We start from the raw sequence: 25,382 nt of genomic DNA on the forward strand, positions 1-25,382 counted from the left end.
GTCAGTCAGGGGCCTCAGAAAACTTTTGCCTGCCACGCACAATTTTCCACTTTCAACTTTTCCAACGGGGTGGTGAATTTTGGGTGGGCTGAGCTTTATGCTTGGCTGATGTTGCGATAAGCTGGCTATGTCGTCGCTGCTACACAGCAGAACTCAAAATATTTTTAAATATTTATATCTTGATTTAGTATAAAATGTATACACATGTTATACTTTTAATATTATTTATTTAATAGAGATGGAGATTAACTTAAAATATTTTGTTGTATTAAAAAACATATTAATTAAAGTGTTAAAAGGGAATGTGCATTTTTAATTTGGGAAAAGAAAGTTAATGATTAAAAATCTATGTAACAAATAATACAAGACTCTAAAAACGGTGTGAATATATTTTTAACAACTAAACAATCTATTTTAGAATGACCAAAAGTGCAATAAACAAGTTATAGCATATTATTGAGTGAACCTATTTCTATTTTGAAAAAAAAAATGAAAATAAAAAGTACTGATGAAAGGAATTCCAAATTTGTCAACTATTTTGTTTTATTGTTTGTATTAAAATGTATATTCTTTTAATATTTGAACCATTCTTTTATTTATGTGAGTTTAAGGTTGAGGTAAACTAGTTTTTAGCAAATACCTTGCACCAATATCTAGCATAAAATGGAGTTAAATATTTCGCTCAGTGTTTCTTGGCTCTTGCTACTGCTGCTGTTGTTGTTGCTGCCGCAGCCGCAACGCTGCACACGCCGCACAGAAATGGGTGAAAAGGGGGTGGGGAGTTAGAAGGAGGCGCGGGAGGGGGGAGGGGCTGCCCTGGGGCAGGGATGAAAAGCAGAAAGTTGTTGTTGCTGCTGCTGCTGTTGTAGTTGGCGCCAGTTTTCCATGTAAAAGTTGCTGAAAAGTGTAACGCAGTCGAAGCTTGACAGAGTTAAAATGGAGTGGGGATGCGGTTGGGTTTCTGGGGTTGGGGGCTTGGTGGTCGGAAAATTCGGGAGGGGGAGGAAAATCCAGGGAAAGGGCAGATGCCGTTGCCACGTCGCCTACGCGGCATAGTTTCAACTTTCCTGGCACTTTCCTACGCACTTTCCTACGCACTGCCAAAAAGAAGACCGTCTGGACTTTAAGATAAGGTCGTTAAGGTATGGGTAAATTTAAGAAAATTGACAATATAATGCTTGGTCATTTCTGGGCAATTATCTAAGTAGCTTCTTAAGTCTATTTAATCTACAACATTTAAATGGAAAAGAAAATACAAGTCTGTGGACTTCTGTAATTGTTAAATAAAAGTAGGAAATATTTTTGTAATTTAATATGCATTTAACCGCATTGTCATAATCATAATTATATAACTTAGTTTTTTCTCTTTCTAGTGACATTTTTTTATTGTCTTTCTTTTTAATTACTTAAAAAATACATTTGCTGTTTTGATAACAGTATTTATTATGTATAATTTTCTTTATAATCACACACTTTAATAATCTAAAACTCCAAGTCCTTAACCCATAATAATTTCAATAGTAAGAGTATTTCCTTGTCGACACATTCACTATTATTTCAAGTTTGTTTTTGTTTTTGGCAAAAATTCACGCACTTTACCGTAGTGCCCGCCTTTTTATGCCTGTGTGCGTGTTTTTTGGCCAAGTACATAGAGGCGCCTTTATGTGCGCAGATTTTCCTCCTCCGGCTGCAAAATAGACGATGGGCATACATTCGCCTTCACTTTCACTTTCACTTGCCACCTACTGTGGGTGGCAGAAGGGACAGGGGGAGGGGGAGGGGGAGGGGCTGGGAGAGGGTGGCAGCAAACTTTCGACATCAAAAAGAACTACTTTCGATAATCACAGGACTGGCGCCAGAGGAATTACATTTCAGCAGGCTGCGGGAGAGTTTTCCACGCTTTTTACTGCCTTTTCGGTTTTAAAGTTTGGCCAAGTTTGGGCTGCCTACTTTTATGCGCATAACAAATTCCCATACTGATTTCCAGCCACTTTTTATGCAATTTTTTACTAGTGTTTTATGCGTTGGATGAGATCAGCGAAGGAAATATAATAACTTAAGGATTTCCTTATTAATTAGGCTAAGCGAAACCACCCTGAAAAAGATTAGGAACATCAAAAGGACTATATCAATGACATCACGATGCTGCTGGGGGAAATGGAAAAGTGCAGTGGAAAAACTGGATTGTAGAAGTCCGGTGGTTGGACATAATCTTTCACTAAAAGTTGGTGGTGCGTGATCCAACCGGTTTGCCATGGAAACCCCTTTTCATCCGGAGAAAATTCAAGCCGTTGCAGTGGCTAATTCAAAAGGTAGTTTCCACTTAAACCGGGGTGGATGCTGAGATTCACCTTTTGGGGTAAGCGAAAGGGGGATGAAACGGGATTGATTGGCAAGGTGAAACAAATGCAATTTATATGCACGCTGGATTTTCTATTCAAAATTAAATGCATTGAAAATAAAATTGAAATTAGAATAGAAGAATACTTTGAGGTACTAATGCTCTTATTAAAAAACTAATTATTTGTATTGAAAAATTCAATTTCTGATTAGAAGTTTGTATGTTTGGATAATTGATTACCTACATTGATTACTTACTTAATAAAATTGTAAGCAGCCTAAATCCAAATACAAATTTGTTAAGATATTTACAATAACTATCAGAAATAAGTTATTTTTTACTATATACAAAGGTTCTGATTATTTTACTATAATTTTGTCAAGAATTCAAATATTATATGGTTTACCGTAACTCACATTTTAGAGCTAAACCAAAGAGTTGGACTTAGGGCATTGATCTAGTTTATTGTTTTATTAAAAATAAATATTTAATTCATTTTTTATTTTGGATTTTTAAAAATTAAATTGAATTTCAATCAGAACCGTTATGAAAAGGTTGCCCATCCGGTGATAATGGAATATCTACCAGCTTTTGTCAGTGAGCAATATTAGCGGTGACTTACACCACTGTTAGCGGGACTTACTCCATTTTCTAGAGGTGGGACATCATTGATATTAGCAACCTTAGCAGAGACAACAACCGGTAGCGGAGACATCCATGTTATCGATGGATGACTTACTCAACAGTGTTAGTAAGGGAAAAACATCGATAACTCCGATATCACCGATGTTTTGAAAAAATCGATGGTATCGATGTGAGCATCGATGTTATTCCACCTCTAGACAGCGACGAACGTCGAAATTTTCGACAGGAAACTATACGTGATCATTTAAATTTAAAGGAAAACATACAAAATGATGAACGTCGTGTCGCGTGCCTACGTCCGGGGCGGAGCCCAGGTCCTCTCCACGGGACTGAAGGCGAGCGGAGTGGCCGTGAATTCCATGGGTAAGATTCTGCGAGGTGGATTCTGAGGAGGTGCCAGCGAAAAACACAACCATTACATAACGATTGGAGCAGGAAAAACCGCACTTAACTGGGCCAAAAGCTATGAAAGGCGACCAGGATTCGATTTGCAGTCAGCGTCAAGGAGATTTGGCAAATTTCCTTACGTAATTTCAACATAACCTCGCACAATAACAACAATCAGCAGGAGTTTCAAACCCTCCAAACAATCTCATCAAAACTATGGGCTAAAGACATGCGAATCTGATCCAACTTGGGATATAGAATCTCGCAGATTAATAACACTACTCTGTGAAGTTTTGTAAACATATCTTTAAAAACCACTAATGGGCATAACCCATTTACGAGGATTAATCCTGAGGAAGTTATAGGATATAGTATTTTTATGTTGATCAAACTTAGTCTATATTGTTTACAATCTAGTTTAACTAGACTAGGCCTAGTGTCATTCAATTATCTTGAAAAACAAACCAATTGCAGTTGATTTGAAAAAAGTTATGTTGACAAAAGGTAAAATTACCAGTAAATATAAATAATATTTACCTTTGAACCTATTTAACTGCCTTCCACAAAATCTTAAGGATAGTCGATACAAACTCGGTATTAGAGTTATTATTTCTAACGTTACACATCCACTTTGAAATCAAATCAAAAGGTGCAGAAGGAAAACCAAGAAAACTCCTCCAAAACTTTATAACATATCTAATAGTTTCCTCATGTGTTCCAGCTAACCGCCAGGCACACACCGATCTGCAGGTGCCGGACTTCTCGGCGTACCGACGGGACTCCGTGAAGGACAGCCGTCGCCGCAACGAGACCGCTGAGGAGCGCAAGGCCTTCTCCTACTTGCTCGTGGGAGCTGGAGCTGTGGGCGGTGCCTATGCGGCCAAGGGTCTGGTCAACACCTTCATTGGATCGATGAGCGCCTCCGCCGAAGTTTTGGCCATGGCCAAGATCGAGATCAAGCTGGCCGACATCCCCGAGGGCAAGTCGGTGACGTTCAAGTGGCGCGGAAAGCCTCTCTTCATCCGCCACCGTACCTCCGCGGAAATCGAGACCGAGCGAGGAGTGGCCACATCCACACTGCGCGACCCGGAAACCGATGATGTAGGTACCATAGAGTGGGTCGATTTGTATTGGAAAATTGGTAATATCCATCTAGAGTAAATGCTATTTTCATGTACTTAAATGAAAGTAACATTGCTAGGTCTAGAAATAGAGTGTAAGCTTCCTAAAAGCTTTAAGAAAACCCAATAGTACAAATCTACCTTCTCTATTTCCTTTACGAAAACTATGATAATTTACTAAAATGAAACCTTTTAATCTCATTTAGCAACGTGTGATCAAGCCCGAATGGCTCGTGGTCATCGGTGTGTGCACGCATCTGGGCTGTGTGCCCATTGCGAATGCCGGTGACTGGGGTGGCTACTATTGCCCCTGCCACGGCTCCCACTACGACGCCTCTGGACGAATCCGCAAGGGACCGGCGCCCCTCAATCTGGAGGTGCCCACCCACGAGTTCCCCAACGAGGGCCTCCTCATTGTCGGCTAGAGGAGCAACACCCGTAGCGTTGTTATCGTTTAAGCCCCAGAACTACATAGTGAATGGATCGATGTAAATTAATAAAAACTACCAAACAAAACGGCTGAGCATAAATGAAACATTCATTCGAATTGAGAAGGGATAAATCTTAGTAAAGGACAATGGAGATGTGCAACAGTTAAAATGTAGTTCAACATTTTAGAAAGTGGAATCAGATTTTAAGATTCATGAAAATTTAAATATTCCCGTCATAATAAAACCTGTAAATCTTAAATTTGAAGTGATAACCCTAACAGTTTTAATTCCAAATTAAAGAACCTATATTAATTTGAGTTGTTTAAATATGATTATACGTAAAATCATATTCTAAACATTTAGTTCACAGCGATCTTTATTTTTGATAAAGTCTTCATTGGATTTTATGAAAAAAAGGATCGCAATGAATCAAATGTCAAGCTTATGAATTTACATATAATCCAACGTTTAGTTATTTAGCTACCTTATTAGAAAGTTATGTAGTACCTATTTAAGAAGTCCCATCGCTTTCCTTAATCCTTCCTTGTCGCTCCAGGATCTCCATTTCGAGCAGTTGGTTTTTCAGGCGTGTTCCCTGCAGCTCCACCTGATACCTCTCCAATTCCAGTTTGTACCTCTCAAGCTCGATCTTCCGCTGTTCGAGTTCGGTTCTCTGCAATTCCATCTCAACTTCGTGCTGCTCGGCTGCCCTGGAGTTCTGATTTCGATAGTAAGCCTGTTGGGCTTTTAGTAAATTCAATTTTTCATCTATGAGGTCGTTTGAGGCCTCTTCTTTTCTTAGTTCATGGACTGATCTAACATTAATTTTTGAAATTGAATGGTTTGAGTTGTCCTGCTCGAACTGAGGTTCGCTGGAGGTGTTGCTTAAAGTGTTCTGGTGTTCATATTCTGGATCGAAGTCGGTGCTACCTAGGGATTTAAGTTATCAGTCAAAAGCAAAGCTTTATTCCTCCAAGCCAGTGTCTTACTTTCTTCACATTTAACAGCTCCACTGATCGATGAGACTGCTGAAATGGACAGCCCGTGGTTTTCCGTTTCATTGGCATCTTTAGTCGCTTTAACCGCTGCGAATTTATGTGTTTTTCACGTAAAGCCTGCCATGGACGACCAATTCCGGATTGAACTGCAAAATCTGCGGCGATCTGCTTCCAGGCGTCTTTTTTTCGCCGCCAAACGTCCGCCCCGCTTTTCTGCGTGCTGATCACATCCTTGTGCTGCAGGATCAGATATTCCAGTATCAATTCCTCCCCCATGGTGAAGTTTTTCGCACGAGATCTCTTGCTATTTCCAATCATGGTAAATACTAAATATAAACTAAGTCCACAAACAAAAACCAGCTGGTTGTGTGGCGTTGCCACCCTTTGCAGTTTTTGCAGGGATGGAAAACTTAAAAAAGGCAACTACACATTGGTATATTATGAAAGATAACTGTTTAAACTGTTTAATTGAACTAATTGAACTATATACAAATTACTGAATAAATGTTATTAAATCTTGTCTTAAACCTTTTTAAATAAAATACAAAAAACAAATTTTGCACTTCTCAACACTTAATCCAGGGTGGCCTAGCCATCAGCTGATAAGCAAAAGGTCTGGCAGCCCAGTCCATTGTTGTCTGCGATTTTAGTTTGTTGTGTTTTGTTGATATTGATATTGAATTTAAAACCCTTAATAATGGCCGAGGAAATCGACGACAGTGAGTTTTACCGGGAAAACTTCAGTGCGGATTCCGATTGGGAGGTATTCAACGCCCAACTCGGCGAAATCCTGCAGAAATGGGACTGCGCTGAATCTGACGTGGGCAGGAGTCTCAAATCTGAGGAAATCTTTCGTTGCAAGTGGAAAGTGGAGATGGAAACGTTGGACATGCTTAAAAATGGCATAGAAGTGGAGTACCATCAGGCCATCCTAGAAGATGAGGAACTAACCAAGGAGGAGATCACGGAGAATCCCTGCCTGCAGCGCACCAATTGCCATCATGACCTCATATCGAATGAAAATAGCTTTGGTCCTCCCATCAGAAGTTCCCAGGATCTGCACATCCTGGCCAGGATCTACGGCCTCAGACGCTTTATCGTCCTGCATCCCGTGAATCCCAATCTCAACTACATGAAGTCCACCTCGGAGTTCAATTTCTTTCTCAGTGCCGTGGCCGTGGTATCCGCTGAAGTTCAGAGCGTGGTTCCCATCTTTGTGCAGATCTACGATCCCAAATGGAACTTCTACACGGGCGTGGCCTTAGCTCCTGGTTTGAGGACCAATTTCAGGCTCATAGGACTGGAGAAGGCCCCGTCCGAGTGTCGGTTTCTGATGGGTCTGCTCACTTTGTTCAGGGAAAAGGTACCCACGTCGTACTCCCAGGCGGCCATGATCTCTGTTTGCACCACCTATGCTCTGGACACCATGCGCATCCGCATGCCCATGTATGTGCCCTTTGATCGTGGTCTCAGCTCTGAGGACATTGTGGTCGACGGCGAGGTTTCGCCACTGGAACTTCAACAGTTCTATGCCTTACCACATGGCTACACACCTGAGTCCTGCACGGAAATCTATCTGGTTTACACCTGGCCGGAGTTATCCGAACACGTGGCCTTCGACAGCGAGCAGAGAACAGATTTTGTGCCCTCCAAAGCTCCGCTCGGCAAGATTTACCTCTCGGTTGAGGCCTCATCATATCTATCCTGCTGCCTGCGGGATTATCAGCATGTGGCCGGAGTTACTAGATCCCTGGAGTCCTTTGTGGGCAGAAATTTCTCGGGCACTAGCAGCGGAGCTGAAGCAGGATCTAATCCTTTGGATCGAATCACGGAACACAAGCTCACCACGCGCAGAGATCGCCCTTACGAGTTGCCCTCACAGGCGGGGTTAACCAAACGATTGCCAGGTCCCATGACTGAAAGCGAGTTGAGCGAACTTTTGGCCTATCTCTTCCCCGACATGCATCCAGAAATGGCGCTGTTTCCCTACGCCAAAAAGAGCTTCAAGGATAAGGTGAGTTTAGACTAGATAATAGAGATCATAACTTACCCAAACCTTGAACTTATCCGACCAATATTATAAGTATTTTATGTTTCTTATAGATTTTCTAGTGAATACTATTATTGAAGTCTTAAATTGACCAATTGTCTACTTTTGGATGTAGTTAGCAAAATTAACATAACTTTGTGGTTTGGTTGAAATATAACCTTTACTAACAAGTGACTTGCAAAATAATTTTATTGTATATTTTTTTTGGTATTCAAATTTGTAAATCCAAACAATGGCAATTATAATTGTTATTTATTAAAATTCTAAAAAGTTTAAAGTTCAACTTTATTTCACGATGAATTTGTACTCCTTTTCAGTTCGATCCCATGAGAATCAAGAGCGCCGTTCCCAATTCTTTGGTTTGCCGTCTCAGTTGTCTTTTGGCCACCTGCCACGCCCACTTGGGCAGCGTAGAGGGCATGGCACAAGTGTGGGCGGCCTTCACCCGCCAACTTCGATTATTGTGGGATAATTCCTTAACAGTTCCAGGGTGAGTAAAACACAATATCACCCCACGAATAGTAACAAAAATATGCTTTATTTGAAACTTGATGCGTACGAACTAAAAACCAAAAACAGAACTTTTCGTAAATTTTCTAGTAAATTTAGTTTGCTAATCTGTGAAGCCGCAAAGTTAACATTTGAATTTGATTTTTATTTAACAATATAACGCACATTTATTATGGGATCGTGTACTATAAGTCTAACTGTTTTGGGTTGGTGGTGTTATCTTCCTCAAAATCGGTTGGTGTCTTCGTTTTCAGTGTGACGCTTGAGATGAGCATTTTTGAAGGACTTCCTCTACGATTCCTTCCTCCAGTTTAAGATATAAGTATTTTTTTGTTGGCTGGCAGTTTTGGTGTCACCGATAATATAATATTAAATGCCCATCTCTTCTTTTGTGTTTTTCAAGTGCAGCTAAACTAAATTTAAGCACGTGCTTTCGTTTTGTTGTTCTTCATCGTTATCAATGTGCTAAGGCAGTTTAATTAAGTTGTAATTGCTTAACACTAAATTTGATTTAAGGTTTCTTATTTTAATTTCGGATATTTGTTCCTCTACTTTTCCTTTGCTTGCTTTACAAGTGAAACATTTAACGGAATTTCATCGAATTTATTGCCTACGTTTTATTGGAATATTTGTTTACTGTTTGTTCTAAATAATTGCTCCCGTTTTCCACCTAAATTGTGCTTACTGTTCTAATGCTCAAAGCCTTGTCTATAACTGATTTCCTTAGGGATAGAGTACAGAGTAAATATAGATAGATATTAGCTTACTTCACTAAGTATCTAGTGCCAGACATGGGCGTGTTGTGGACTTCGAAGGAAATCCGGCCCACGGGCACTAAATATTGTTAACTGTCAACTGTGTTTCGCCCGAACTCGTCCGGACTGTTTATCCGGACTCGTCCCTCCCACGATAATGATACTGATAATGATAAGGCTAAAACTGAAATCGTTTCAAACGCTTAAGCCTACGAATTTCTATATACAACGATGTACAGGTGCTCGACCAACAAGCAAACATAATGCAAGCCAACAAAATAAAAATAAAACGAAAACGAAACATTTTTAATATATTTGTTTTTATTAAAATCTCACTAAAAGGTAGAAATCATAAACATAAGAAAGAACTTAGCACGCAAATGTTTCAATTGAAGCTTCTGTACAAAACGAAGTGAAACAAGTCGAAACTTAAAATCGATTTCGAACTGAAACGGACTTCAATATGAGTTAAATTAAAACTGTTCAGGCAGTAAAATGGTTTGGTTGGCTCAAAAACTACTGAAATGGGTAATCAGCTTAAGGCTGGGATAGACAAACATAGAGAGAAATATAAATGAATTGAAAAAATGATAAAAGGCCCAGACTAGAGAATGTTTTGGGAATGCTTTAAAGTATGTGAAATATTGATTTGACCTATTACAAACTGGTTATTTAGTTCATAAACGTATTGAATCTTTTAAAACTTGCAGTATGTGTAAATTACATCTTATAGGACTGGTTTTTGCTCTTTCTAATTTATTTACATATTGCTTTTTGTGCTCTCTCAGCGACTTCTATGCCTGTCTATCCCAGCATTAAAACGACCTTGCCTCCTTACACGCTAAACATTAGTTAATCAGTTTTAATAGCTATTAAGTATAATTAGTACCATATTGACTTAAGTTGTAGTTCTTTGATTGCTCAACATTATATCTGTTCAACTAATTGCAAAAAGAACTAGGGAAAGTTGTATTTATTGCACTCTAAACAGCATATAAAAATATCTATTTTTCTGTGTTACACTTTAACGTTCTGCCGTGCAATTGTTATGCATTATGCAGATTCTGAGAGGCCCCAGTGACAACAGTAGCAGCCTGAAGTAGCTCCACTCAAGGCTTGGCCCTGTCTGCAGATGTGTCTGCTGATTTTGTTTCTTCTGCCTCCCCAGTGTCAGCCAATGTCAAGTTCAGAGACAAGGACATTTCCTGCTCCTCTTCCTCCTGCCGGTGCACTTGTTCTATGCTTGACACCGAGGTGCTGCCCGCCAAGGATGAGTTGGTCTGCTCCTCGTCCTCCACTCGAATTGCTGCTTCTGCTGCTGCTGCTGCTGTCACAGTGGCCACATCCTGCTGCTCCTCCTCGCTTAGACTACAATTACATGTACAATTACAGCTATCACTAAACGTATGCGCCTTATAATTGCCGATGTTGCCGGTTGCATCATGGTTATTACTGATATTATATAAAATATTGTTAGTCGTTGCCGTTGCCATTGCGGGTAACTGTAAACGGAAGGCATTGCTGCGGGGTAGTTGGCGTGTTGCTGCCGTGCTGGTGCTGTTGCTGTTGCTGCTGCTGTTGCTAGTGGGATGATGATAAATGATTTCCTGACGTTCATATTCGTTAAAATAGTTCTCGACAACAATGCCACTTGCTGATGTTGCTGCTGCCGTTGCAAATGCCTCTGTGGATGATGTTGCTGTTGCATCTTCCAGCGTTGCTGTCAACGCGGCCAGCGGCGATTGTTGCTGCTGGTTGCTGTTGCTGTTGCTGGCGATGTTGCTGTTGTCAGTAGTAGTGGTATTGCTATTATGGAAATTGGCTGCGCGGGGCACCACATCGGGGGGCGAGGTGCAGCGTTGTGTCTGCGGCATATAGTAGTGTAATCGTTGATGTTGCTGCTGTGCTGGCTGATATGGCTGCTCCAATTGCTGATTGTTTCTATGTCGTTGTTGATGTCGCTCATTCCTCAAATGCTGCGCAGGCTGATGTTGCTGCTGATGTTGCAGTTGCTGTTGCAGCTGCTGATGTTGCTGTTGGTGTTGCTGTTGCTGCTGACGCTGCTGTTGCTGCCGCTGACGCCGACCATGCCCCCTGCCCTCCTGCCCCTCAATGGCCGGCGTCAGATATTGTCAGAAGATGCCGTCCCAGTTTAATACAACATTGAAATATCAGGACAACGTAAGTCGCCCTCATAATGGCACTAAACCGTTCCGCGTCGTCGGATTGCGGGCCATGTAGATGTCCATGTCGTGATCCGTCCAATTGTCCGATGTGTCGCAGTAGTTGTTCAGCGTGTGCGTCGATCCCGCCTGCGAGTATCTGCAATTGCATTGTACCAGTTTACCAGTTTACTTGTTTGTATCGATTATATCAGATATTCACCAGTGCAACACTAACGCATTGCCCAATGGATTTTGTGCAGTAAAAATGCTTGAAACCAAGCGAAACGCAATTAAAATTAATGGAATCAGTGGAAATTTATACAGAGGGGTGGCGTACACAGGGGTGGAGGGGGGGTCTTTGGGTTAGTGGTGAAAGGAATGCATGTATACAATGTAGTTACAGAATTTTGTACATGAATGAAAGTTTGATTTGATTGCGGCGATGGATAGTTGCCAATCAAGGCAACTGAAAATAAAGCTCAGCGAGGAAGTTGTTCGAAAGTGTTTTGGTTCGAGGTTCGAAAAGTTAGCAAATGAATGGGGTCATTTATTGGATCGAGTTGTTAAATAGAAATGGCAATTAATGTTAATTAGATCAATAAATATCTTTAATTAATCGGTTTTTATAGCTATAAATCTATAGCTATAAATAAATGTTAGAAATGTGCCAGAAACCCCACATTTTGTATTTTATTACTTAAAAAGCATTAAATACCTACAAAAAATTAAATAAAATAAATCATTAAATCAACGAAATATAATTAAATACTTGTATTTTTTCCCACGAAAAGAAATCATCATTAGTAGTTAAATTTGACATTGAGAATTTTCAGACAGTCTCCAATAAATCAAAGTCCCTCCCCATTCATAAAAAAGCTAATTAAATTAATGACCAACGGAAAGCCATAAAAATAAACCAATGAATTAAGAAACTTTCAACGCAAAAGTCGAAATCGAGTAACATAAAAGAAAGAATTGAAAGTGTAATTTAGGATGTGTGATTTGTGATCCGCGATAAGCACCTTTTCGTAGTAAAATATCACAGAGTGTGAGATTTTGAGTGGGTGCGGATTGGCTTTAATTAGTTTGTCTGCGGCTTAATTTGTTTTTATGGTTTCCATTTTTTTCTTGTGTGTGTGAGATATTCTACTTACCGACTTCCCGGTCGATGGTTATGTATGTGGGTGGCGTTCAGCTGTTCGCGTGATCTGGAACGCGGTCGCGATCTTCGGGCGCTGGAGGCGATGCTCGCCGGTCCGCCGCCGCCGACCATGCCGCTCATGGCCATCAGGCTGCTCACCGGGAGGCCGCCTCCTCCTCCTCCTCCTCCGTTGCCGCCAAGGCCACCGCCTCCTCCGTTTCCGCCCCCGTGAATGGATCCCGCATACGAAGCCCGGGACATTCGCTCCGAGGCGGCGGCCAGGGATTGCCGCGATTGTCGCAATTCCGGCCGGGAGTTCACCAAGTTCGAGGGGAAGGCACTGCCCAAATAGCCGCGATGCGAATTATTCGAAAAACTGTGCTGCGACTGTCCATCCGCCAGGGATCTACTGCATTCGTGTGTGTGTGTTGTGTGTTGCATGGTGGGTGCGTGTGTGTGTGTGATGCAAAATTAAACAATGAAACAAACGAACGAAGTAAATAAATAATAACGAAAACAAACGAGAAGGCTTTTTGGAAAAAATGCAGCAAGCTCGGAATGTAGGGCAAGCAAAGGTTCGATTGCTGAAGGCTAAAAAACTCACAAAAAAGGGGGCTGACTCACCTTGACTTGCCCACCTTGCCGGGCATTCCGGAGAAGTGGCTTCGCATATCGTCAGGCTGTTCCACAGGATAGATACGCGGCCTAGGTATCGAGCGACCACTGTACGCTGACACTTGATCCCATTCCTGAAAGAAGAAAGATCATAAAATCATTAGGAAAACGTCAGGAATTTAAAAAATTTCCGCCTGAGATTTCCAATTTTAACTTGTTCTAATTTCAGTTTATAAATAATCATTTCTTATTTATTTTAACTTATTTGTAGTTAAAAATATATAAAATTGCATTTCATGTGGCAGTTAGAACAAACAATTCCATTACCTTAATCCTTACACTTTTCTTTCTCTTCATCATCTTTCTTAAGTCACTTTAAATAACACTTCGTTTAAATTAATAAACTTTCTAATCCCAGGCTTAATTAAGAATTTTCCCCACCTTATTCCACTTATCGCCAAATATACTTTAAAATTTGGTGCAATAGCAGCCTTGCCAAAAAAGTAATGAGAAGATTGCAAATCTGAAACACTTTTTGCACTCGCAGTATTTATCTATGCCTCGCTCCATTTAATTTGTTGTCCCCCATAAATACAATCAACAGTCATCAAATCGCAGCGCTGCCAATTTCCCGTAGTCATGGTCTAACCATCCACAGTCACCCATTCCCAGATACATTCCGACAATCTGACAATCCGGACAGCCAGTCAGCCAGTCAGACAGTCAGCCATTTATATAGTTAGCCAGCCAGCCGGGAGCCAGAAGTGGCAACAATTTCTTGGCAAGCTCCTCCGCAAGTTAAGCCAGGCCAAGGGGGGCGTGCGGGGTGTCTGGGGCAACTCACCTTGTGATTGTTAAATGCCGATAGCGTTGCAATGGAGCCAAGTGGTCCCGGTGAACCGGTCGGACCGCAGCAATTAACGGGCAGACCTCCAATTGGCAGCGGACTCTTTTGCTGGCTGTTCTGAAGTTTGCGGGAACGTCTGCAAAAATTGGGGAAAAGGATGAGTTTAGCTACGAAATGGGGGCCTAAACACCCTTGCCAAATAGTTAATTGCATCATTTAAATTGTAACAATTGGAGAACAGGATTTTTTCAATCCTTTACCAAACTTTTTTGGTTTGATATAAAAAGAAAAAAAATGTTCTGTTCAAAAAATTTAGGTAAGTTCTAAGAAAAAACTTTAAAGGAAATCTTTTTATAATATTTGAGATGTGTTGCATTTAAATATGATGTTTTTTCAATAAAGCGAAGGTGTATAAAACCTACATATAATAACATAAATTTATATTACCGATTTAATTAACTTTGTGGTGGCATATGTAAACTATTTCTAAAAAGCTTTTTCTTGGATATTTAACGAATTTGTCTTGTTCGTTGGATAACCCAAGGCTAGCTCACAATAAACAAGCAATACAAATTACAATATCCTTTAATAGAGTACAATGGGGCTAGCCCTTGAAGATGATGAAGTGTGTAGATACTATGCAGAGCATAAAGCGTAACAAATTCTACGCAGTGCGATAGGGCGAAAATAGACTGTGTAGAAAAGTGGCAATGACTTAAGGACCTGCGATAAATCAGGCAGCCACTTTGCACAGGCATTGGCTTTGTCGGTGGCTCAGTTGCTGGCCATAACTTTTGGAAGGCACAATGAAAGGAGCAGTAGGAGTAACTGGGGAAACCCACCTGCTAGCAGCGATGAACACAATCACGGCCACAATAATGGTGCCACAAATGGCCGCACTGGCCGCAATCGTAATCTTGTCCATGTTGGAGGCCTGCGAGGCGACAGTCCGCACTTCGCGGCACTGCTGGTAGGGAACTGTTTCCGGGGTCACATGGAGCTCCTCCAGCGAGATGACGCACACGATGATGCATTCCTGGGCCGGGACATTCTTGATCTTGAACTCCCTTTCGCTGGCTTCCAATGGCGGACCCTGTTTGAAGGCCTTCTCGCCAAACAGACGATAGACCACTCGGAATCCCAGGATGTTGGCCGTGTCCGAATCCCACTGGATGATCACGGAACTGTCCTGCCGGAAGGCGTGCTTCACCTGCACCTCGTTGGCATCGTCGATTCGAGTTCCCCGTTGCGGTGGATAACCCAGGACAAGTGGTGGCCTCTGCGGCTTGTGGAGGCCACCTGCTCCTCCACTATTGCCATTGCCATTGGTCACTCCTTGGCGCCATCCTGGCGCCTGCTTGCCATTCCCATGGCCCGTAGACGAAGAGGACGAGGAGGAGGAGGAGCTGCTGCTCGTGGTGATGGAGGTGGCCTGCACTGTGCCCGTTCCATTCACCGAGAGATTCGTTGCTGGCGAGGCTGTGGTGGCCGATGTACTTGCAGTTGACTTGGTCGGTGGACGAGTCTGTTGGGGAGATAAAAATATAGAAAAGGTCTTATTGATACATCTGGATTTTTTGTATCTTTTCTGCTTACAATCATTTTTATAGTATGAAATTTGAATTTTTTATGTCTAATTCACAGTTTAAAGTCAGCTTTAATGTTTAATTTAAACTTTGGTGTTACAAATTAAAATTTCTTTTAATTGTTTTTATACTTAAAACTTAATTCAATTTGTTTAACCTTTTTCTCAAATTATATAAGATTTCAAAAGCAACATTTAAACATTGAACTTTAATTTATTACCTTAAAAAAGTATGAGTAACATGATTCACTCATGTTTTATTTGACAAAGTGTCGCTGAGGAACCGCCAATGTTCGGACACTTTATGCCGCCATGATATACTTTCCCCGGGTTTTTATTTTATTTTCCCCCCAATTTTTAACTTAACGATCCCATCGTGTTTTATACCTGTTTTATCACCTGCCCACTCACCGTGCTCCGTTTGGTTGTTGGTTCTGGTGTGGTTGTCGTGGTCGTTGTTGTGGGTGTCGTTGTCGAAGTGGAGCTGCTCACACTGCTGGTCACCGGAGCAGAGGCTGCCGTGCCAGTGCCCACTGTACCCGTCCCCGTTTCCGTGCCCGTACCCGTCTCATATTCCACGGAGTCGGGCGACGAGGACAGAGTTGGCTTCAGGTTGTCGGCCAGGCCAACGGGTCCTCGCAGGGCGGCATCGGCAATGTCCGGACAACTCAGCTCCTCGGGCTGAATTGAGTAGAAGCCCCGGTCCCGGAAACGTGGTGGGGTGCCACAGAACTGCGGATTCCGTTCGCGTGATGTTACCTGGGGAGAGGAAAGCCAAACACAGTTGCCAAAGTCAATGAAACAACGTTAGCGAGTTTGCAAAAGATCCAATCGGAAGTGCGCCATTTGACAACAGGTTTTATCAGCGCAACTAAAGTCCTTCGACAAATAGGGGTTCCAACTTGTAAATTTATGTGTTGTAAATATTTTTATTGAAATAGGGGAATGTAATTTAATCTTCAAACTAAAAATGGGTTGAATTACAATAGGGGACTGTATTTATTTATAAGAGGGAATATATTTGCTTTAGTATATTAATAAAACTAAATTTTTATTTACATACTTTATGAAAATAATCACTAAAGCTGTGAATATATTTCGTTTTCAATAAATATTTTGGTTTCGTTACAAGTTAATAACATTTGCAATGGAAGTATAAAGTTAAAAAGAAGTCATACTTTGTGGGGCATTTAACAATCTATAATTACTTATAGTATTGTATTTAAATCTTCAAACCAAACATTTTAAATTAAATTGCCAATTCATTATCTTTTGTTTGTAAATAAAACACGTTCCCATTTTTCGGTTTATAAAGCTAATAAAAACTGAATATAATTCCTAAGTTGAAAATAATTAAAGTGGCACCCCAGATGCTTGAATCTGTACCCCGGATCTGTGGATCCACTCACCTGCAAGTCGCCGTTGCGAATCCACTCGGCCACCCATCGCAGCTTGCAGTCGCAGTGGAGGAATCGGCCTCCGAGCGAAAGTCCTCGCAGGGTGGCGTTCAGATGGGAGAAGGCGCCTTCGGGCACGCTGCTCAGGGGATTTCCGTCCAGGGCCAGCAGCGTGATTCCGGGATTGCCCCGGAAGGCGGCCTCCGGCAGAGTGGTCAGCAGATTGAAGCCAATGTCCAGGACTCGCAGTTCCTTCAGCGAGTGGACCGCTCCGATGGGAAATTCGGCCAGCAGGTTGTTGAGCAAACTCAGCGAACTCAATGTTTTTCGCACTCCCGCGAATGCCGTTTCGCCGATGCTCTGGATGAGATTCCTTTCCAAATTCAAGGCTGTCAGTGCATCCAGACCATCGAAAACTCGAATTCCACCCGAACCTGGCAGCTCTTTGATGCCATTCTGTGAGAGATCGAGGAAGGCCAGACTCTTTAGTCCCCTAATACTTTCCGGCACCTTTCGCTGTTTGGTTCCCTTCAGATTCAGGTTCTTGAGACTCGGTTCCAGTCCCCTGAATGCATTGCTTGCCAGGGTTACATTGTTGTCGTTCAGTTTGAGCGTGGAGAGCTTTGTCAGACCCACAAAGGCATCGTCGGGTATTTGGCTGAGCTGATTTTTGGACAGATCCAGCAGGTTCAGCTTGCCCAGCACCTTTAGCGCCTCAACTGGCACATCGGCTAGGAGATTATCCTGCAGATTGAGGTTCCGCAGCACTGACTCCTGGCCCTTGAAGGCACCCCTCGCAATCCTCTGAATTCCACAACTTGAGAGCTGCACATTGTGCAGGCTCAAATTGCTGAAAATGGCCTCTGGCAGCTCCACAATCGTGGAGTTGTTTACGTACAGCAAGTCCACGGGTTTCAGCCTGGCATGAGTGTTCATCGCTTCCAGGAGTTGCGGGAAATCCACCTGAAAAAGGTTTACAGTTTAATAAAAAAAATCTTAGAAGCTATTTTTAGTTATTAGGTTAAAATGCCTAAGATTTGTCAGTACTAAAGATTTATCAAAAATTTAATATGTACAAATCAAGATGCACGTGTTTAACCAGTTTTTTAATTAATTTAATCATAGTTAAGATTAAGCAATTTTGAGTATATTAAATTTACTTTTGTATACAAGTAGTAGTAAAAGAGTAAATTTAAATTATAGTTCTTTATGTGGTCATTTCTAATGATGCTAACAGAACATCAACACTTATATTTAATTGGTAAATCTAAAAATGGTTGTCAATAGGTATTATTATTGAAGAAGTTCTTGATTTGACTTTCCAATGTAAATGAAATCAATTTAATCAAGGCCCTAGATGCTCCCAGAATTCATTAATATCGAACATGAAATCGATATCCATTTGCCAAATCTCACCTGATCACATTGCACGGACAGCTCCCTGCCCAAGTTGTAGGCGCAGATGCAGCTCGTCTGCAGGTCGGGCACATCCCTCTGCCAAGGACACTGGGCGTGGGCCAAGTGGACATTTCCCAGGATTAGTGGGAGTAGCAGGAGCAGGGGCGTGGTCGCTGCTGTTGTTGCTTTTGTCGTTCGGCCTGGTCTCATCTTGGTGCCGGCATAGAGCTGCAAATAAATGGAAGAAGACAGCGTTTCAGTTAGAGAGAGTGAATCTCGGGGCTCAATGAAAAAGTGAAGGTTGTCTGGGCCAGTCGGGCCATAAATTACCCAATTAATACTGTCGCCTGGCAGGCAAATCTCCTTCCCTATTTTCTAGTATCTTCCATTGGTCAGTTGGTCAACACTTGGGATTGAGGTAAATGTATAAGACAGGAAGTGCACAGAGAAAAATAATAACCCCATTCCCAATATTATTATTTCGCAATAATTTCGAAATATTTTTCTGGCAATGAATTATTATTTAGTTAGGATTACAATTTAATTTGTTATTATCAAATGATAGTAAATATTTAAATCTACAAGTTTTAAGACTAAAATATTTCTATAAAAGAAATATAAGAATGATTTCAAGACAACAGATTTTCTGAACGAAATTTTAATAGCGAAAAAGAGATATAAAAGTATTTTAATAGCAAAATACAGCATCTTTTTTCTCCTCATGGGAAGTGCAAGTGGGCAAGCTTTATCAATCAGTTTTGGCAGGCTACTTTCAATTTCATTTTCATGCTCGTTAGACAACAAACAGTGCGTGAAAGGAGAGCCCCTTCCTCGTTATCCTTGGGGCAGTTTAGTTTTGATTAATTTGCCCGTCTGCCTGGCTGCGCCTGTCAAACGAGGTGCTTCAGTTCCCAGTCACTTTTCTCGCTCCTCCTTTAGGCCATAAAATGGGCATAAAAACGAGGATGCCAGGATGAAAAGCAAGACGTAGCGAAAGTTAATCCTTTGCATCCCTTTTGGGTCTCTGGACTCTTTCAAAGGACCAACCGCCAAACGCAAAAAAAATAAAAAGTGTTACGCGGCGCAGCTTTTTGTTAGGCGTTTAATTTAATTTGACCGAGTCATAAAAAAGCCAAGCACGTGATATTTCCCCCTTTTCACTGCTTAACCAGTAGGCTTTTGACCCCCTTTAACCCCCCACTTTGACCCCCTTTACCCCCTTTTTCGACAACAATGCAAACATTGGCTAGTAACTTAAGGGTCAGCAAAGAAGCTGTTGACCTTTTTGCATAATCATGAGTTATGATGACACACAGTTTTCGCCGCCTTTCTCCCTTTTTCGGTTGTTATTGTTTGAGACAATTTTTTATTCTCGCAGATCATTGTTCTATTATGTGATTTCAAGCAGAAATTTTGAAGGAGGAAGAAGAACAGGTGAATGGACTTTCGGTTATTTTTTTAAAGCAAATCAATCTAGATAAAGATTAAATATAAAGATTAATAGATTTTGATTTAAAATAATGGGTAAGCAACATTTTGTTAATTTAATTGTATTGTAACCATAAATAAAATCATTAAACAAAACTTTTTTTAAATGTCTTTCAATTGTGAAAAAAACTATTAGTCATTCAAGTTGAATAATCTCATCAGTAAACTAATGCTGCAATTCGTGCCCTAATCAATTAAACAATCCAATTTACTTGTACAAATTTCCTGTATAATTTCAAATCAAAGCAAAGTTTGTGGAGATTTCTCTCGAATGCAAATTAAAGTACCCCGTCCACTTTATCGCTCCTCTGCGGCTCCCAGATAAACCGCAGAATAATAATTAAACTGCACGCTTCGCTGCATCCCAAATAATAATCAACATTTTGTCTTTTGATTGATAGTTTTTTCTTCATCTCGGCAGCTGTGTCACGCCTCCCTGAATCCGAAAGATACTTCCCCTGCCGAGGCTGATGTTTCAATTGTCCGTTGCGCCTGACTTCATTTTTCATGGCATTTTGGGTTTTTGTTGGGTTGTCTCTTCCTTAATTCAACTTATAAATTGCATTACGTGGCTAAATCGGATAAAAAGGAGGTGGAGGCAGAAAAATATTTCAAGCTCCACTGTGCACTCCCCACTTTTTCCAGCTCTTTCTCTTTATGCCCTATGCTCGCTTCTCATTTCTCATTTCTCACTCAACTGTCTGGCCACAAATTTAATTAAAAAATTCTTGCACCATTTTATTCCCTTTCTTTTATTCGCGCCGAGTCGCCTTTTGTTGTTTTTCTTCTGCGTATTAATTGCATCACTAAATTTTTTAATGCGCGAAAAGTGCGAAAATTGCAGCGGGAAAACAAAGGAAGAACTGCAGCACTGACTGAGTGAATAAATGAAAAACGAATCGGGTACAGTTGGGCAGCAAAAAAAGAAATTAAAAAAATTTATATTTTTAAAAGTTCGGTTTATTTAAATACCCTTTAAAAATACAAAATTGATTGTTCTTCAAAATGTATTTGTATTTAAAATAACAAAAATATTAGCAAGCTTAAAAAATGAAAATACATTTCTAAAACTTTGTTAAATGTTTTTTATTTTTCCTTATTAAAAACGGCTTAAGCAAAAAATAAGTTTTCAATTATTATTTTAATTGTGTTTAAGTTTCAAGTTTGGAACAACAGCTTTTGATCCTTTAACATTTTATTCTGGCATTTTTCAACTCTTCCCCAGGGTATTTACCAAAATTGCAACTTTTTGTTTTCCCACCCGAAAACTTGAAAGGTGCAAATGATTTTTCTATCCCACTCACTCAGTGGTTGTTTCTTTTGTTGTGGCCGCATAATTATTCACTCTTTTTTTTTTTATTTGGTGGTCGGTGGCTTGGCAAATTTGCATTTTTAGACAATGGTCCAGCGGTTAATTTTTTCTTTCTGTTTTTGTTTTGCTAGATTTTTTGTTATCCACCTGCCTTTCGGGCCAAGTTGGGCAATCTTCTGCTCCCATCACACACCTCTAGGCACAAAAATGTTTTAATTGAAGTTTTATTTAACAAAAGCCGGGCATACTTCTTGTGGGCGTGGATTTGGGGCGACCATGGGTGTCTGGGCTTAAGGTCACATAATGCTGTTAAGCATTTAAGTGGATTAGAATTTCTGAGGTTGGAAAAAGTGAATTTGCTTTTTTTTCGCTCTTGTGGGAAAAGTTGTCAACTGAAAAGTTTATATATAGATGGGATTATATATAGAACTGGTTGGTTTTTGGGTTGGAGTGAGTGGCTAGGTGTGAGTGCGTAGGTTGATAATCTTTTGGGTCAGCTTAGCCACAGGAATTAAATTGTGACCGACAGAGAAAAAACTGGGTTGCTGTTTGAGCTTCGACCAATGAAGTTTGAACGCTTTTTTGGGGCATATTAATTTTGTATTTTGAGGGGAGAATTAACTTTTCCCTTGGTGCTGAAAAGGTTCTATAAAGGTATTTAGGAATATTCAAAGAGGGTCGAGATTGAGGTAGTGTGTTGAACATTGAAAAGTCAAATGGCCATTTGATATGATTGAAAAGTTTATTTTATATAAGCAAATATTAAATCGAATCCTCTAGATTGCCTTACCACAAGCTGCTTGAATTATCCAATAAATTCTTTGAAAATCCTAGCTAGCTAAAATGTACACTTAAACATTCTAGTTTTTTGCGAACTCACTTTCGTTGGGAGGCCAAAAAACAATTTCCATTTAACCGCAGCTTATCCTTCTGGCCATGAAAGTCGCCCAAACTATTATGTCTGCCACACAAAAATAAACGTAATACGGGCTAGTTTATTGTACTAGATGAAAATGGTGATGCCGGAAAACATAGACATAGAACTAATGACTTGGAGAACATACGATGTTTTTATTTCATTGCAGCTAAAACGAAAGTGTCGAGGAGAGTGGGCATTATCAAGTGGCCAGCATTAGGTCAATAAAAGCCAAGAGCCATTTGTCAGCTAGCTCCGGTCTCCTGCTGCCTTGTTGAGTGCAATTTTAGCCACTTTAAAAACCTTTTAAGCAGCTGCTCCTTCCCCGCAGCTGTCCACGCAGCCACTAATAAGGCAACTTTTATGCAAATGCCAAGTGCAGCAGCTCCGAGGCTCCCTTTTTTCGGAGGGGAGCTCCCTTTTCCGTTTTCGGGTTGGCCAACATCCGCTGTCGTGGTCCAAATAACTCACTTCCCCTTGTCCAATGCAGCCCAAGTACCCACTCCACACTCCACACTCTACACTCCACTCCCAGGGTTCAGCGAACTCTTTCGACTGAGTCACCTCCACTTCGGGACGGGACTCATTGGCTATGCAAGACCATAGGGCCACGCACGCGTTGACAGCCATGATGAGCGTGAATATCAATTGGTTGAGCAGGCGGGGTATACAGTCGCATAGTTTTACCCTGATGTATGCATAGCAGCTTGGCGTTTGTCGCCTTTGTCGGGTTTATTGTCAAGAAGCTGACTGAGATTGCCCCAAAGAATGTGACTGATATGCCCGCGAGGCGGAGGATGATTTGGCCCAGGTGAGGGCATGGCAAGACAGCCATGAAAAGGTTGAAACGATTAAGACGCAGATGAAATCTTAAACGCATAATGCCCAAGATGAAGACTGTGATTCGCAGAAGAAGTGAACTCTGAAGCTCACTGAAAATATTATAATAATAAGATGATACGATATGATATGTGTAAGGACTTAAACTTCTTCTTTTTATAAGATAATAAATATGATAAGGTCATAGAATTCATCAGACAGACGTCAAATAAATGTAGACTAGGCTTAATAACGTAACAAAAAGCTAGTTTTAGTTGGGATTAGAGAAGAAATACGATATACTTAAATATTAAAAAAAAATACTTAATGAAATCAATTAAAGCGAATAAATCGCGTCAGAACAACATAAGTCTAATTAATTAGGTGTATGTATCAACACCCCTGCTTGTGCTCTCAACATGCTAACACTTCTAATTCCTCTGAATTTCCCCAGAGTTTCCGCTGGCTTTCCCGACACGCGCACCTGCCTCCTCCACCAAAAGCTGCAGATGCTCAACGTTTGCGTGAAACGTCGCGTGCAACGGGAGGCGAATAGCAAACTAAAATCTGAGGGGATGGTGAGAAAAGTCAGTTCCGAAGAGGAGGAGGACGACGAGGAGGACGAGGGCGAGTTCTTCGACTGCGATGATCTGACTGCCGGTTCTGGTGCTCCCACGAAGGCAGTTCTTAGCCTAAAACCCGAGGGTCGACTGAGCCGTTTAAACAATGAGCGATTGCTGGAGGAACCGGAGGAGTATATATATGTCCCACAGACCCAGGAACCTGTGCCAAAAACCGAAGATCAGCTGCAGGACGATGCCGAGGTCATGCTGAAATTGGGACCCGGTTCCGGCTTGACCACCCAAATGATGTGCACTTCGTTGCTATCCGACATGGAAGCCTTTAAGGCCGCCAATCCCAGGGGCATAATGGAGGACTTTATTCGCTGGTACAGTCCCAAAGATTGGGAGGAGGTCACTGATGGTAGGGGATATTAATCTTACCTAGAAACTCTTAATCAATGTGCTACATTTTCTTTCAGAATTGGGTGAGGTGAAACATCAGTTAAGCGTAAGAATGACTACTGAGGGCAATACCTGGCAGAAAGTCTGGGAACAGGCCCAAGCGGTTCCTATAACCAGACAGAAAAGACTATTCGATGACACCAACGAAGCTTTAAAGGTACTTCACTATATGGAGACCCGTAAAATGCACGAGATCTACAATCTGACCATAGTTCCCTTACTACATTCGTCTATATTGAAACTTATAGTAAGTATTTTTAAACTCTTTCAGGAAATCTTTATTTACAAATTCCTTAAACATTGTTCTTACAGGACATTCTAAGCAATGCCGACGTAGAGGATTTATTTTGCTCACAGATCGAGCGACTTCTCACCGATTTGTGTCGACTGTCACGCTCACATTCTGATCAACTTCCCCCAATAAAACCATTACTAGATGACTTGGCTGAACTGGAACGTCGCTTCTACCAATTCAAATGCTTCGAACGGCTTTCGGGATATCCAAAAAAGAGCTCTCTTCGCCAAGTTAAACTTCAGTTCGAGGAAATCCTTCGCAATGAGAATTGTTGCACAATTGTAAATCGAAGACTGACGGCAGCTGGAGATGGCACTTTATACGATGTACTCATACCCAAGCTGGAGCAGGATATGGCTGATCGGCTGATTAGCAAGGATTATATTATCAGACTGGATGGCGATACGAATAGCACAGAGAAGGGATTGTACTTGGGTCCGCAGTTTATGAGGGCCATTGTCACCGGCGAGAAACTGAGACTTTGTGGAGCTTTTACCGAAAGTACAGCTTTTGTTTAAGAATGGGAAACTATTGTGTAAGTGATAAATGTTATCTTTTAACGGATTTAATCATTGAAGAGCAAATCAGGACAAGAATAATGCTTAGTAAACTGAACGATGAATCAAAATAGAAACCATTACGGTTTTGAATAGAACTATTTGGAAAAGACATGCATTTGCTTCTTAAAACTCCAGGCAGCACAAAAAATATTTAAATATTATAAAATAATATTAGAATGAATAATTTATTATGCTACTCAAATTGGTGTTATTGGTGCTATATGAAGAAAATAAAAAATGCAATTAATCAACTTAATTTGAGAACATCCTTTCTAGTTAACCTTTTTGGAGAATCGACCTCGGAGATCTTGGGCCACATATAATCACATAATCACTTTGCCAGCCGCAAGTCTCGGGGCCAAAAGAAATCCGCATGAAAACCCCACTTGAATGACAGACGAGAAAAGCGAGGAAAGCTCTCGAGTTGCTTTTCTTAAACTAGCAAACTTTGGCCAGGCAGTTGCCGAAATGCGAGGAGGCGGTGCCCAGTTCAGTCTGGGCCATAAGCAAATTGTGGGCCATGTTTAACTGGAATTATTTTAAGCGCACACTTCGGGCCAAGATCCCAGGAGAAAGATGCG

The 25,382-nt window shown here is 41.1% G+C and overlaps 4 protein-coding genes across 12 annotated transcripts in view; 2 read left to right on the forward strand and 2 right to left on the reverse strand.

Moving 5' to 3' along the window:
• The first annotated feature begins 3,164 nt into the window (after positions 1-3,164).
• LOC108039445 (cytochrome b-c1 complex subunit Rieske, mitochondrial) lies at positions 3,165-5,024 on the forward strand. Its single transcript, XM_017116463.2, has 3 exons — positions 3,165-3,349; positions 4,095-4,474; positions 4,701-5,024. Exons 1-3 carry the CDS (start codon positions 3,256-3,258, stop codon positions 4,917-4,919), a joined length of 693 nt encoding a protein of 230 aa, XP_016971952.1. The 5' UTR covers positions 3,165-3,255; the 3' UTR covers positions 4,920-5,024.
• Positions 5,025-5,387: 363 nt separating this feature from the next.
• On the reverse strand, positions 5,388-6,265 carry LOC108039444 (myb/SANT-like DNA-binding domain-containing protein 4). Its single transcript, XM_044459410.1, has 2 exons — positions 5,914-6,265; positions 5,388-5,855 (listed from the first exon to the last, which is right to left on the reverse strand). Exons 1-2 carry the CDS (start codon positions 6,239-6,241, stop codon positions 5,437-5,439), a joined length of 747 nt encoding a protein of 248 aa, XP_044315345.1. The 5' UTR covers positions 6,242-6,265; the 3' UTR covers positions 5,388-5,436.
• Positions 6,266-6,547: 282 nt separating this feature from the next.
• Positions 6,548-25,057, forward strand: LOC108039443 (rab3 GTPase-activating protein catalytic subunit). The gene is made up of 5 exons (XM_044460430.1): positions 6,548-7,937; positions 8,291-8,463; positions 23,376-23,905; positions 23,964-24,193; positions 24,259-25,057. Exons 1-5 carry the CDS (start codon positions 6,621-6,623, stop codon positions 24,757-24,759), a joined length of 2,751 nt encoding a protein of 916 aa, XP_044316365.1. The 5' UTR covers positions 6,548-6,620; the 3' UTR covers positions 24,760-25,057.
• LOC108039442 overlaps positions 11,267-25,382 on the reverse strand; it is a 55,789-nt gene continuing 41,673 nt past the window's right edge. For 7 of the 9 annotated variants that reach the window (XM_044460426.1, XM_044460425.1, XM_044460427.1 and 4 more), the window contains 8 exons: positions 18,405-18,614; positions 17,001-17,951; positions 16,003-16,350; positions 14,849-15,531; positions 14,004-14,142; positions 13,169-13,293; positions 12,558-12,953; positions 11,267-11,560 (listed from right to left, as the gene is read on the reverse strand). In XM_044460426.1, coding sequence (XP_044316361.1) covers positions 11,431-11,560; positions 12,558-12,953; positions 13,169-13,293; positions 14,004-14,142; positions 14,849-15,531; positions 16,003-16,350; positions 17,001-17,951; positions 18,405-18,596 — 2,964 coding nt within the window. In that variant the 5' untranslated portion in view covers positions 18,597-18,614 and the 3' untranslated portion in view covers positions 11,267-11,430. The remainder of the gene's footprint in view (positions 11,561-12,557; positions 12,954-13,168; positions 13,294-14,003; positions 14,143-14,848; positions 15,532-16,002; positions 16,351-17,000; positions 17,952-18,404; positions 18,615-25,382) is intronic. The other 2 variants (XM_044460428.1, XM_044460429.1) reach the window with 2 other exon arrangements.

Source organism: Drosophila rhopaloa, unplaced genomic scaffold, assembly GCF_018152115.1.
Source record: "Drosophila rhopaloa isolate 14029-0021.01 unplaced genomic scaffold, ASM1815211v1 contig_2, whole genome shotgun sequence".
NCBI classification, from domain to species: Eukaryota; Metazoa; Arthropoda; class Insecta; order Diptera; family Drosophilidae; genus Drosophila; species Drosophila rhopaloa.

What these genes read in the sequence shown, in the direction of transcription:
- LOC108039444 (XM_044459410.1), bottom strand. Translation starts at nt 6,241, where the DNA reads ATGATTGGAAATAGCAAGAGATCTCGTGCGAAAAACTTCACCATGGGG. An exon ending in GCTGTTAAATGTGAAGAAAG is followed by an intron (nt 5,856 to 5,913) that starts TAAGACACTGGC and finishes TTAAATCCCTAG; the next exon opens with GTAGCACCGACTTCGATCCA.
- LOC108039443 (XM_044460430.1), top strand. Translation starts at nt 6,621, where the DNA reads ATGGCCGAGGAAATCGACGACAGTGAGTTTTACCGGGAAAACTTCAGT. An exon ending in TTGGGAGGAGGTCACTGATG is followed by an intron (nt 23,906 to 23,963) that starts GTAGGGGATATT and finishes ATTTTCTTTCAG; the next exon opens with AATTGGGTGAGGTGAAACAT. An exon ending in CGTCTATATTGAAACTTATA is followed by an intron (nt 24,194 to 24,258) that starts GTAAGTATTTTT and finishes TTGTTCTTACAG; the next exon opens with GACATTCTAAGCAATGCCGA.
- LOC108039445 (XM_017116463.2), top strand. Translation starts at nt 3,256, where the DNA reads ATGATGAACGTCGTGTCGCGTGCCTACGTCCGGGGCGGAGCCCAGGTC. An exon ending in AGTGGCCGTGAATTCCATGG is followed by an intron (nt 3,350 to 4,094) that starts GTAAGATTCTGC and finishes CATGTGTTCCAG; the next exon opens with CTAACCGCCAGGCACACACC. An exon ending in GCGACCCGGAAACCGATGAT is followed by an intron (nt 4,475 to 4,700) that starts GTAGGTACCATA and finishes AATCTCATTTAG; the next exon opens with CAACGTGTGATCAAGCCCGA.